This window comes from Ambystoma mexicanum, chromosome 10 (assembly GCF_040938575.1).
Source record: "Ambystoma mexicanum isolate Mex_15411 chromosome 10, UKY_AmexF1_1, whole genome shotgun sequence".
In the NCBI taxonomy this organism is placed as follows: Eukaryota; Metazoa; Chordata; class Amphibia; order Caudata; family Ambystomatidae; genus Ambystoma; species Ambystoma mexicanum.
In genome coordinates, this window is record NC_090932.1 from 1,126,566,793 (window position 1) to 1,126,581,233 (window position 14,441).

The 14,441-nt window shown below is 45.2% G+C and overlaps 1 protein-coding gene across 3 annotated transcripts in view; it reads right to left on the bottom strand.

Annotated features, from left to right (window-relative positions):
- Nucleotides 1-14,441, bottom strand: part of LOC138492060 (interleukin-1 beta-like) — a 50,676-nt gene that overhangs the window by 18,545 nt on the left and 17,690 nt on the right. For 2 of the 3 annotated variants that reach the window (XM_069619011.1, XM_069619012.1), the window contains 2 exons: nucleotides 13,503-13,551; nucleotides 3,708-3,927 (listed from right to left, as the gene is read on the bottom strand). In XM_069619011.1, the coding sequence (XP_069475112.1) occupies nucleotides 3,708-3,927; nucleotides 13,503-13,551 (269 nt within the window). The remainder of the gene's footprint in view (nucleotides 1-3,707; nucleotides 3,928-13,502; nucleotides 13,552-14,441) is intronic. The other variant, XM_069619013.1, reaches the window with a different exon arrangement.

Sequence of the window (14,441 nt, forward strand, 5' to 3'; positions counted from 1 at the left end):
TCAGACATGCAACAGCATTCTTCATTCTTCATTCACTCTCACATTCCCACACGCATGCATACGCATCATTCATTCTTCATTCCCGCTCAGATTCACACACACACGCACATCAGCATCCATATGGCATTCATTCTTTTCATTCTTCATTCACTCACATTGACCCTCACACTCGTGTTCACCATTCATACGCTTTCACATTAACATGCGCAGCCAAACAGCATACACTCTCTTTCAAGCACCCACTAACAAACACAAACACTTGCATAAATGCACAGACAAATGCATTTATTTAAATGTTCTTACCTTCTGCCCTGCTCCTGATTCTGGTCCTCTCAGCCTCCCGATGAAGGCCCTCAGCTCCCCACAGCATGCACCAGGAGCCAGGAAGCATAGAGTGCTTCCTAGCTCCTGCTGCATATGCGCAGTGGAGCCGGAGAGCTTTGCTCACAACACGCCACAGGCCCGTATGTTCGAGGAGGTGCCAGAGTGTCCCCTCACACATTCAGGCCTGCTGTACCCAATGGGCCCTGCAAGGCTGGGGAGGTAAAACGCCCCGGCTTTGCATGGCTCATTAAGCATGCGCTAGGGTACTACTGAACTGTCAATGGTAAACCCTGGTTCCCTTTGACAGTTCAGTTAAAACCAACCCAGGAAGGCTACTCCAGATGCTTGCTGCAACTGGGGGAGCGCTCAGTGTTTTCACTGGGCTAACTTGACTCATCCACAAATGGGGCGGGTTGATGACTTGTTGCCAATCATGGACGAGCCACCCCCACGCCTCCCTGCATATACAAATGGAGCAGTGTGCCACGTCATCAGCACTCTGGCTCCAGTCCGCAAGAGCAGGAACTAGGAAGTGCATTGCTTCCTGATTCGTGTTCATGCTGTGCGTGAGCTTGATGCTCTCTGGAGGCCACGGCAGAGCTGAATCCAGGACCGACGTTGCGCGCAGGTAAGATTTTAGTTTTGTATGTATAATACATTTGCACCCGGGGAAGGGCATTCAGCCAATTAGATGGCTGGAACAGCGGCGAGAATACACATTCCCCACCCGCTGTTTCAGCCACCCTAGGCCCCACCCGCTGTTTCAGCCACCCTAGGCCCTTCCTGGGTAGCGCCATTTTTTGTTTTGTTTTGTTAATGTGGGGAGGCAAGAGGGAGCCTCTCCCCTGATCACCTTTCCCACCCCCTCCCTGTATCTCCACTCTGTGCTCTGGTCCTGTATTCCTTCCTTCTCTCGGCCACTGCCGTAGACATGGAAAAGGGACTTACCCCTTTTCCATATGGCGCCCATCTTTTTTTCTTTTGTTTTTTTTTCTTTTTCCTTTGGAGATTGGCTGCGCAAGCAGCATGTATCTCCAGAGGAAAAATAATATGCTATTCGTACCCCAGATCAATCCCAGGGTGCAAATGGCTTTCATGGCCACTCAGGAGGGCGGACATGGCCAGTAACGGCCCACAAGCCGAGCTGAGGCACTCGCTTCGCTCGGGCCTGCCTGAGCTTGGGCTGGCACGCCGTTATCGGCCATGTCAGCTCCTGAATGGACATGCGTACATACTATGTGTGTGTCAATGAATGAGTGTATGATGTATGAATGTGTGTGTGAATGAGTGAGAGAATTTGTTGTGTGAATGTGTGTACGTGTGTGTTGGTGCTGGTCTGGGGAGCAAGTGGAGGTGAGGGTGTGGGTGGGGCCTGGGATGATTTTTTACTGGGAATCTATCATAGACTCTATCATAGATGCCCAGTAAAATAGCATTACCCTTTCTTTTACCAACCGGCGCTTGATAAAAGGAAGGATGTTGTGTTATTATTTCTCAGATATCTAGTAAAAAATGTCAGGCCACAGTATGAAATGGCTAGACTGCCTGCCACAAAATGCCAGTCTGGTCATTTCTTACTGTGGCATCATATTTATTATTGGATATCTGAGAAAGCAAGCATGTTAAGTGTTATTAGTTGGCTAGGCGGACATTTTGGGGCAGACATTCTATCCCTTTCTTACTGTGGCATGACATGTTTTACCGTGCGTTTATGATAAAGCAAGCATGGTGTGTGTTGTTTCTAGGCTAGATTACCATTTTGAGGATAGCCAGTCTAGCCCTTTCTTACTGTGGCATGACATTTTCTACTGGATATCTATGATAAACAAAGTATGGTATATGTTATTAATTAGCTAGATTGGCATTTTGGGGGCACCAGTCTAGCCCTTTCTCACAGTGACGTGTTTTTTTTATTCTGGGCATTTATGATAAAGCAAGCATGTTAAGTGTTGTTACGTGATTAGACTGACACTTTGTTGCAGCCATTCTATTTCTTACTGTGTCATGGCATAGAGGAGTATGTTCTTATATGTGGATACTGCTGCATATTGGCACAAGCCATGTGGATATGTTTTCTTATAGTAGGGTTAGCCGATATATCGAGTTTTGGAGATATATATCGATATATTTTCAAAATCGATATAGGATGAGACAATATCGTTAGCATCGAGCTATATACATTATTACACATACTACCATTTTTTTGTTTACATTTTGATATTTACACAGCTGTGTGTATTCTCAAACAGGAAAAGCACCCCTGTATTTGCACTTTATTTTGATCAATGTCTTATAAATAAAGCTGCTTGTGACATCTCACATGTAGCTGGCGGCTTACAACTGAGAACGTAACCCACATAAACAATATTGAGATATATATCATACATCACCATTTAGCCCAAAAATATCGAGATATGTCTTTTGGTCCATATCGCCCAGCCCTATCTTATAGTATCATTGCTGGCATCATGTACAAAGCAAACATAAGTATGTTCATCTATAGGAATGCTGGCATATATTGGTGCAGCCAGCATGGAAATATATGGGCATAGCCAGTGTGAACATGTATCTATACTAGCATGTATTGTGGGTGAAGGAACAAATAAATGTGTCGGAAATGCTCCAGTGCCCTGTTGATGACTGGCATTTATTGCATTTTTGGATTGGAGTTACCCTACAAAACCAATTGCAAACTGTCTGGCTTCCTCCCCAGTTTTTCACAGCAAGGGTGCTGTATATAGCAACATTTTAACCCAATTAAAGAAAATGTCTTGTGGGGCGGGAGGGGGGTTTGGGGGATTTTAAGGGTAGGGGAGAGGGCGGGATGGGGCAACCCCCTGAACTTCCCTTTGTTGGTTTAGACTCTGGTTACTCTTGGTCACTCTGGCATATTTGAGACAAATATTTACGGCCATCTAATTAAAAAATTCACCAGCTGCCACTAGACTCAAGGCTGGCACGTGTGAGTTTTGGCAAATGAAAGATCCAAACAGGGAATCTGGGAGCTATGGACAGGTTTACATATTTGCAGACAGGCATCTACCAGCTAATTTCTCCTGTGCACTCACTCTTTACTGTTGATATGCTATGCTGCAGTAACAGAGCGTGTGCACAGAAGAAATCAAGTTGGATCAGCACGCAGCTCATCGTGGGGCCCAGGGGGTATCAGGCGGTCAAGGGTGCTCATGGGAGCCTTCGCAAAGCCCCTGGTCATGACCAGTTTCTGAGACTGCCAGGGCTGCATCCCTGCTAGCCCAGGCCCACTGAAAGCCCTGCATGTGACAAATAAGCACTAAATACTAGAGAGAGGAATCGTATTCCAAGCAGTGAGCTACTGAACCCTGGCAATGTAGTAAAGACAGACAAGAGTGACGCCATCTTACCTTCCACCAGGATGCTGCCGAGGATCTCAAGGAGGTCACTATCTCTGAACAGACACTTGTCGAGCAGCCCACGTTTCATCTTCTCCACCGCCACCACGAGTACCACAGCCCTGCGGAACGCAGAGGGCTGTTTGGGGACAGTCATCTTCACCTGGATGTCCACCTTGCACCCTGCGCAGTCCCCCTGGCAGGGGCCTGTGCAGGTGGCTGTCAAGGAAGGCTGTGGGGGGAAAGGCAAAATGACTTCAGGTTTTGTTGAACAGGACACATCATAGGCGTTCCCATCTGGGGCAATCCAGTACAATTACCCTCCCTAATTGTTGCTTTGCTCGTCCCCAATTGGTGTCCTGTCCCCCACCTCTAGCTAAACATACCTTCAGCAACTTTTAAAGGTGCCCCTTCGACCAGCCGGTGATCCCATTTTGACAGTCCCTTTGTTTGCTTAGCTTTCCTTTATTGTGGTCTGAAGCAGACATCACAGGAATAAATGGGTCATGAATATGACTGGGGTGAGGGCCCATCCATTTTAAGGGAAAGCTTCCCACATACTAGTCTCACGGTTTGGCAAATGTGCTGCCTACAATTTTATATAAAATAACATAAATAGGAACTCATTACAAGTTTGGCGGTAATGCTGCGGTAACGGAATTACTGCCACATAACTGCAGTTTTTTACCACACCAGCATACTTGTAATGAAGCCTTTTTCAAAATGAAACACGTTTCTTAAACCTAAAGCCACCAATTGATTTGTATAATCTGTGTTTATTTTTTGGGTGGGAATTCCCACATAAAAACTGCTTTGTTGGTCCCCTTTCTTTATGTCATCTGAGGCTATACTTTTAAAGAACTCAATGGCTTGTCAAACTGCTCAATCAAAATTAAATGCTTCTGTTGTGCGGACAGTAGTCTCGGGAGGATAGCTCAGGCGCAACACGCTCGCATTGGAAGCAAGACGAGGTGGAGCAACGCAGGTTCGATCCCCAGTCCGCGCTTAGAAACCTCTGGGTTTTAAGCGCGTTATAAATAACCCATTACAATTACAAAGTTATTAACAAATTGAGCGATGGGCAGGGTGCCAACCTCTGATTTTCACAATTAGGGTAGAAATTCTTGCAATCCCAACCAGAATATGACAAAGTCACCAGGCTAATGCTTTCCCTGATCGAACCGTGTATTTTACAGCACATACGTTTTAGAAGCACTAGCAAACAGCCATATGTTTTACAGGAAGCTTTAAAATTATAACATCTTAGCAACTTTCGCCAACCTGCTGAGCTACCCTGCTTGATTTCTACTATAGAATGCGCCACTCTACCGTCAAAGAATTCAACCTAAGATGTAGATCCCTGATTGAGCTCAAAATCACTGTTTTACGAACTGTGCAGTTCATGTACTTGAATTTAAAGACAACAGTGTTTCATCTCCAGCCACACTGACACCACACACATGTGCAGTGAAACCTATGAACAGCGATGTCCCTGCCCCATTGTCAAAGAACTAAGTGGGAAGTTCCCAGTTTTCTCACCCTGTACTCAGTGCCTGTGAGTGATATCTCTTCTGTTAAATGGCCTGTCTTTGACTACAACTGCTTAGGTTAGCCATTGTAACGCACAGTGGTTATGTGCAGGTATCCTTGATATTGCACTTAGTAGACTCCTTTGGTTAGCATTTGTAGAACTTGGAAGATATGTAGTAATACTATAAAGGTAACCTGTCTTTTGAGCTTAGAGAATCCCATTACCCTAGTTTCTATGGTAGCCTGTCTGTCCAGCCTAGAAGATGTTCTAGGACAGCCACTCCATTGCACTTGGTAGAGATGAGGATAGCCTGTCCATAGCCTGTCCCAGTGCAGGCTCCTCAGGTGTGATGAGGGGCCATTAACATTCAGAGTGAAATTCCCATCTGCGGTCCTAGGGTGTTAATGCACCCCTCCCCCCCCATCAAAGTGTTACAGAGTCTGCTTTGTCACTGCATGTGGCAAATAATCACCATTGGCTGTGGTCAGAGCAAATAAAGGAAAGGACCTAGTGGATGCAGATCGATCAGTGATCTACCTCTGCACAGTGCTGTGCCTCCGCCCCCCCACCTTTCCACCCCACATGTTGATCTTCCGGCTTCATCCTGCTCAAGGGCATGTGGACTCTCATTCTTCTTCCCCTTACATCAAAAGTGGGACTTCACAAAACGCACTTCATGTTTTCGCCATTTGGTGGCACAGGATTGTAAGTGAATGTCGAAGCTGAGAATCACGGAAGCCCCATCACAAGAAGAATTTATGGAGACTGAGCCCCAGCTAGCTCTGGCCCACTTAAAGCCCTGATTACAACAACTCCAGAAAAACTCCATTCACCCTCAGTTCAGCGGGCTCTTTCTGATTGATTGCCCCTGGATACTGAAGGTGGTGAAGGACACAACGGCAGTTGGTATACTTGCTGCTATTTCTGTTCAGTTCTGGTATTTGTCTGGGTAGAACATGGGGCCTTGTTATTTTTGTTGCAGATTTGTAATTAAAAACGGACAAGCAATGGAAAAGACCCCCGCCCCTTGGCTAGCAATAATAATGGGATTGATCATTGTATTAAGGATTTATAATTAGGAATTGACAGTCAGTGAAAGAAATGGCCTTCCTGTATAATATTATTGCCCATTTATCAAGTAATGACAGCAACTGGCTTGTCTTTGGTCACTTATATTATGTGTGTCATTGCTGGCAATTTCAAAGGCAAACATTTCTGATGTTTAAAGGATGAAATGTTGAGACAACACGACAGGGCCTGAGCCCTCCAGGTGACCCTTCAAATAAATCCAACAACAGCACAGCCCACAGAGCTATCTTGATTCTTCCTAATAGCCTGTGCTTTTGTTATGGGCTATTTGTGCCCCTCTGCCTGCCTGCAGTCAAGGTCAAGAGGGAGAAGCCTCTAGGTTGTTAGGGAAAAAAGGGGACAGCGACCAACGGAGCAATTACCACTTTACACAGCATGAGGTTCTTGGCTGAGATGGTGTCAGCAGCATCTGGCACCTGCCTGCCCCTCAGTGTCCTGGGCCACTGCCCAGTCCACCTGCTCTTAAGGCCGGCCCTGCCTATTCCTTGATCAAAAGAGAAGATGGCGCCATCCCAAACCAGGAGAGGTGGAGTCCTTTTGACCCATGAGGTGGAGCTCTTCCTGGAGAAGCTGTCCTTCCAAGCCAGGAGAGTTTATCCTTTCAAAGCAGGAGAGAGCCTAATGACCAGGAGAGTACACCCATGGGTGGGAGGAACTACCACCGGTGAAGCAACAATTGTGATATCCCCTTCTCCGGCTAAATGGATTTAATGGTCATGTCACCACTATTGGGAGTTTTTGTCCATCAGGCACTGGACAAAAATATTCATAGGCCCCAAAGCAAACTCAATAGAAAATAAAATAAACTTTGGCCGTGAAAAGTCCCATAATTACCACTCAGAATACTATTACACATAAATGCATTTATGGCAGAAGCCCAGCTTACTGGGCAGCTAGTAAGTCTGCTTTTGTAAAAATATGTCATTTTAGAATGCAAATTTGCTTTTACTGATTTGAGTGTATTGTACTTGATTGGAACACATGTCTAGCCTCTTAGGATTTATTTTAGCTTTCCAAATGGAATTGTGCTTTTTATTTATTTGATTTAATCGCTATTCGTGGCATACAGAAGTCTTTCTTCCCGTTTCACTATCTCGCACGGTACCGCCATTGGGACCTTCTGCATTTATGTGCAGAATCGGGCGTCCAAGCAGCTGGCGCGCCAAAGGTAAGCCCGCCTGGGCCGTCCACGACTCGAAAGGGCCATGGGTCATCAAGGCTTGACAAAGCAATCTGGAGGAATTTCCACGTGAGTTGGGGCCTAAATGTGGAGGTTACCGTATTAATGGCAATATTGTCTATTCACAGGCTGAACTACTGGCTCTAGGTCCAGAGCCCACCTGCCTGCTTAGCAACTTGCCGCCACATTTACATGGGCTGGTCTCTACCAGGGATAAGAGGCACAGGTTTTGTGACCGGGCAGGCTAATTGCCTTGTCTTTGTTGGGATTCTTGATTAATGCTCGATCAGCGGTGGCGCCGCGTGAACAAATTTTTGCCCTGCTGACTGAGCATCAACCCGATATTCTAGGGCTGACTGAATCCTGGTTTTCAGATTCATCTAACCCGGATGTTGTTCAGCTTTTGGCCTCTGTATGTGCAATCTCGCTTTGATTCATTTAGCATCTTTGGGGTGCTCTATTATCCCCCTAGTTCATGCTTTATCATGTGAACTGCTGTGGGTACGTCTTCAAACTTCAAGCAATTTGTCATTGCATCTACTGCTTGTGTATCGGCCACCATCATATCTCACTAATGATTCTATTAATAGCTTTACTCAATTTGTAGCTCTATCTTATACCAATCGGATTTTGCTAGGCGATTTTAACATGCCGCCTAATGATGTGACTCGTGTTCACGCAGCTAGCCTAATTGCTAGATTTTCCGATTGTCATCTGTACTTGTGCAATCATCTTCCGACTCATAATAGAGGTAACCCACTTGATTATTTCAGATAAGGCACTAACAGCTACTTTTAATCCGCTGTCAATTATTTGGTGGGATCATTTTCTTCTTTCGTTTCTTGTTTTTCCTTCACTGTAGACTAGCCGGCGTCATTGGGCTAAGGTATCTAATGCCCAATTAGCAGAGTCTTTAAAACTCAGCACGCAGACTGTTCTTAAGGGAAATCAGGTTGATCCTTCCCTGATACCTAATAAAAGCCATGACTTTTACGTCCGATTGGTTGGCTCCTTTCAATCCCCTGCTTCTCTCCTGATCTTATATCCCTTAAGCAGGCTTGTCTCCGGGCAGAGTGTAAATGGCCTATCTGTTATGATCTAGAGGCCAAAGAGAAGTATAAACAGGTTCTACTTCAGTAAAAACTGGCTATTAGGTCAGCTACATCTCAGCATTATGAGGCACGCATAATTTCAGCTCCATGTACAGCCCGAGAGTTGCTTATAGTTACGAAGAAACTCCCACCATTACCAAAACCCTGTTTGATATTTCTCACTACCAAGAAACCTGTAATGTAATTAGGATTTTTTTTGCAGGCAAGATCAATACGATTAGGAATTTCATCAAGTCAACTGGCTTGGCCATAGTAGCTTCTACTTCCCTGAAAGCATATTTTGGGGGGGTGTTTCCGCTCCTTTTATATATATGAGGCCCTAACTGTTGATATTGTCTATTCTGCAATTTGTAAACTGAAATCAGCAGCCCCATCCGATCCGATCCCAATGCATCTCATTCAGTCTTTGCCTATGGATACCATTGTGCTTCTTAATGCTGCTCTTCATTGTTCACTTATGAATGGTGTGATTCCTGTTTCTTTGAAACACGCAACGGTCACCCCACTTCTTAAGAAGCCACAATTGGATGCTTGGTTTCCTGGCAACTACCGTCACATTTCCCTTTTGCTGGTAATCATGATACATATGGAAGTTATTGTCAACTTTCAAGGTTTCTTGAAGGGAATGGTCTTCTGCATCCCTATCAATCTGGGTCTGGGCCTTGAATGGGGACAGAATCTGTTATGATATCGATTCTCGATGATTTGGCGTTGCTTCAGGACCATGGGGAGTTCGTAGTTCTAATCCTCCTGGACGTCTCTGAGGCTTTTGATACAACTGATCATAAGATCCTTCTGCATCGTCTGGAGCAAGCAGGGCTTTCTTGGCATGGTTTTCTTCTTTTTTGACAGATAGTATGCAGATAGTATCTCTGTTTCCTTTTCAAGCAGCTTCAACTCCAATTTCATGCTGCGTCTGTTAGGCAAGATTGTATGCAGTACCCTGTGGGAGACTGCACCAGCCTTGTCCTCTTGGCAATAGTTAACCCAACCTTTGGTATAAGCATGTACTAAACAAGTTGGTAGAGTGAATGAGCAGCCAAGCTTATCTCAAGAGGGGTCAATGTGAGCTGTAAGGTTGGGACACAGAGTTTCACAATGACAGTTATTCAAATAAACTCTTACACACAAGGTTTCTTGATTAAACCATTATTAATTTATTTAACAGTCAGTTGAATAAGCCTTCTTTAGAAGGGATCAATCAGATAACACAAAATGTACTTCAATAAATACACACTCTCGGTTTCACTAAATCAGTTGATGCCCATTGGGGTTGGCACACAGACACTTCCTACAGCCTTAGGTGACTTAAATAACTAGGACACTGTGGACATTGATTTATCACTGGCACATTTAGAACAATACTGAGTGGGAAATCAAAGGAACGGTTTTAGAGGGAGAAAGCAATGCTTAACAAATATTCTAAGCAGGGAAGTACTTTTTGAACCCTCTAATGCAAAGTAATTGAACCCTTTCCTGGGGAAAGGCAAAGAACAAAGTCAGAGGTAAGAAGAGTCTTTCAGGGAGCCAGGATAGCCAATGTTAGTTGAACAAATGCCTAGGTGAGCTGAAGCACTTTTTGCAAGTAGTTAAAAAGTCTTGCACAATGTTTTAGAAATGTTTGTAGAAAAAGAAATCACTGTAGGGCCACAAGCTGGAAGGCTTGTGAGTGGCAAAGCTGTAAGCAACTCTGCAGGAGCAACTAAGACAAGTCTCAACTGAGAGCTGGCAAGGCTACACAACAAGAGGTAAGTCCCCTTAGTTTTACAGTACCCTTGGTTTGAAGAAGACTGCATCCAGCTGGCTTCTGTTCCTGGTTAGGTCTGCAGATCCTGTGTTCCTGGGTCTCGGTGGTGGGGACTAGAGGGAGGACGTCTGGGGACTCCTGCACTACGAATGGAAGGTTGGCGGCAGCAATGGGCACATTTCAGATCAGCGGCACTTTGCAGTTTCAGCTCCTCGCGGCTCTCGCAAACAGCACCACCACGGTTCTCGGATACCTTAATGGACTTTCCTCACATCTGGGGTCCAGCACTCTGTTGAGGTGGCTCAGGCTTGGTCAGTTCTGCTTCATGGGAATCCAGAGGATCGTTGTGGAGCTCGGCTCCGACTTAAAAGCGATGCACTCAATCTGGTGTTCCTCTCCCTGGCAATCGGTTCCTGCAGCAGCAATGGAAATACAGCCAGCTCCGAGAGAATGCCCAGACGAGTTCACTTTGGGGTTGATTGGTCCCACCAACCCAAGGGGAGAAGTCAGCTGTTACAGGGCTTTTCTAGTCGAGGCGAATTGAGAACTTCAGCAATACAGCAGGGCTTCACCGGGCAAACCAACGGTCCAGGAGTTGCAGCAAGTGTCTCTTCCAAGTTCTTCTTCGGATTCCTTTGTCCAATGGTTGACTCTGCCTTCCAAGCAAAAAGCCTTGCCTTTTGTGCAGGTATCTTCCATTCATTTGCTACCTAGCTGTCACTCACACAGCAGGATGGCTGTCCTGCAAGGACAACCAGCCGGCCAATGACCTTTGGGTGCATTCCTGTAACCCAGTGGATTAAGCACAGGGAGTTTTCGGCACCTCTCTATCTTCCTACCCCTGCCAGACATGCTGTAGCCAAAGACAAAACGACCAAAGGGATCAAACCTGGTTTGACGCGCAGAATAAATCTCAAGAAGGACCTTTCCAACACTTTTTGGTCCAACGGCTCCAGGTTCTGCAAATCTCTGCAGCACATCTGGCTTTAAATGCTCGTAGGCGGTCCTCTCCTTCCTCTTTGTTGGAACAGCTCCACTGGCTTCCGGTGAATAGCCGTATAACATTTTTAAACCTTTGCATTGCACATGGTGCTTTTGACTTTTCTGTGCCTACTTTTCGTCAGTCTAAGTTGATCCACTATGTTGCTCTACGAACTTTGTGCATGACTTCTTTGAATTTGCTGAAAGGTCTGAGATTTTGTCAAGTGCAAGCTGGAGGGCGTTCTTTCTCGGTCTTAGCCCCCACGTTGTGGAATTCGCTCCCTGTTCATTTGTGGGAGATTTCGTATCATTTTCAAGGAACTCTCAAGATGTTTTTGTTTTGAAGTTGGGACGTCTTTGTGGTATTCCTACTATTGTTGAGAGCGCCCAGAAGTCTTTTGGCCTCGGTACGCGCTTCATAAATAAAATAACATCACATTACATTACCTAAGAATGAGGATACTGAAGCAATACACACAATTATTGAGATCCAATCAGGGTAATCTGCTGGTGGTGCCTTGGATGAAATTGGAGAGGGCAGGAAAATGCTCTTTAAATTTCCTAGCCCGCTTTTGGTGGAAGGGCACAATCTTAATGTGCCTAGGACGTCAAGATTGGACCCTTAGTTTTCTCCTTTTAAGAAAGCTCTTAAAACTTTATTTTTTACTTGAAGTGTTTTAGCTTGCTCTGGTCTGTTTTATTCTGCTGATTCTATGGTGTCGTTTACCCTTTTTATGAGCAATTTTTGTGATTTTATTACTGTTGCTGTTATTTTTTATGCCATTGTTTTTATGTCTTCTCTTTTGACTGTTCCTATCTCTTTCACGTCCTTTTTGTTTTTTTGTTATTTGTGAACTCGTATGCCTCTGGGCCTAAGTGCGTTACACATTTTTCAACCTAATCAAGGTTTTGTTGTATAGGCAAAATGGTCAAGTAAGAGGATTTTTCCCAGAATTTGCTTTTTTTCCACAGCACGAAATTTACTGTTTACGACCGCTCCTAATTCCACTCTTAGAAACGAAGGGCCAGGTTATCAAAGATTTGCACTTGTGCAAAAAAGCGCAGCAAATTAATTTAGCTCCAATTTTGCTGCTTTGTTAATAGTGAATGGTGCAAAAAGGTTCAGCCCTAATCAGTATTATCTAAAAGGCTTTCACCTGGGGAAAATTGGAGTAGGCTGTTTTATTTACTCTGTGTGCTGTGCAGCATCAACAGAAATATAGTAGACACCCTTTGTTGTATGTTATGCTCAAAACCTAGTACAACAAAACTACCTGATTCATTTTTGCTGGCATGCACATTTTTTTGATAATATAGATTGTGACACAATCTGTTTCCACCAGTTTGTATTATCAAGACATTGCTCACTTTTTAGTTCCAGTGCACATCTTTTTATAATCTGTCCCTAGGAAGGTGTATTCTCCTAAACATGAATTTGGTGGCCTTCCATTCCAGCCGAGGGTGGGCTCATAAACCAGGACAGTGCCAAAGTGGTCATGTCACTAGACATGCACGTCTCTTCAGGCTAAAAGTGCACGGGGCAGATTATCTAACATTTGCACCAATACAGAAAAGTGAGAAAATACTTTGATAATACAAAATTGTCACAATCCATATGATTTGACAATATTATCATATTCTCTGACAAATGTTTGCACGAGGCCAAACATGCATCAGACTGTTTTTCATATAAATTGTGTTGCATAAAAAAAAAGGTGTTTACTACATTTGTCTTCATGTTATGCAGCAAATGTAGCTAATAAAGCCACCTGCTTCAATTTTGCCCCGGTGAGAAAATGTTTTGATCAAACCTGTTTGCTCCAATCTGTATTATCTAAACAGATAAATTGGTGCTAAGTACGCTTGCTCCACTTTTTTTGCACCAGTGCAAAGCTTTGATAATCTGGCCCCGCATTGGTAAAACGTTGAATTTCGCCTCTTTCAACTGGCTTTTGGAATTCTTGCGATTTAGCTGCTGTTGCCTCCACAGGGTTTCAGTGTCCCGGGGGTGGAGGAGGTGAACCTTAGATCCCGCCCCCTACCTTAATCCGTTTTCCAGGGAAATCAAAGGTGCCCACCTATCAAAGTCCTCAGACCACTGCACTTGAAATAGCTTTTCCCGCAACCTACGCCTCCCCGCAGCTGTGCACCCCGCCAGGGCACTCACCTTCATTTCGCATGCACCGCGCACTTGATAGAAGTGTTCATACGATTCACTGCAAGCATTAAGAGAGAGGGAGATACACTATTAGTTTCCATTATTTAGGTGCATTTGTCATTTTTTGGGTTGTCTATGTCGTTGAGCCTCCCTGCTGCTCCCGAGCACGGATCTGATACTGTATAGACAATCATATGTCAGGTCCACACGCCATGCACAGGCAGCCAGACGGGGAGGCCGCGCTATTACGCAACCCACCTGCTATGGCTGCGCTCTGCACCTAACACAGAAACCTAGACTATGCAGGGTCTCCCACAGGCCTGTGCGGCAGCAATCACTCCTGAGAGCACTAATCTGGACTCCCACAGACACTCATACATCAGCTCAACGACAAACCTGGGCAGGAGGGGGACTAGGAAGGCCAATAGGCATCCGACCCTACTGCCAGCACTACTCTTGGCTCCTTTCCCTGCCACAGACCAGCCCCTCGGCCATCACGCGAGGTACCCCTCAGTGCCATGAGGTCACGTACATGGGAGAGGTCTACTTTATAAACTCCCATAACGTAATGCAACATTTATATTCTGATATATAATGCCTCTCGCACAAACTACTACATGCAAAACACTCACAGACACAAGTTCCTCCTTGTTCTGAGCCTATCCTCTCACCGTATCCCCACTAACCTCCCAACCCCCCTCTCTTGCAGAGCCACGCTGGTGCCAGGAGACTGCCCCTGGGTGGTGGTGATGCGCGGTATAAGTCAACATAGCATAAATGAATCCCAGCCTCTCGTGCCTTTACTGTTCAGAAGTCCCATGTGTCATTCTGTTTGCTCCTCTTGTTATCCCACTGTTGGGCAGTGGTGTGCCCAGACTCTTTTGGCTGGGGTGGCACAAGTGTGGCACTGACTTATGCAGGTGTGGCATGATGTACGAGGGTAAACAC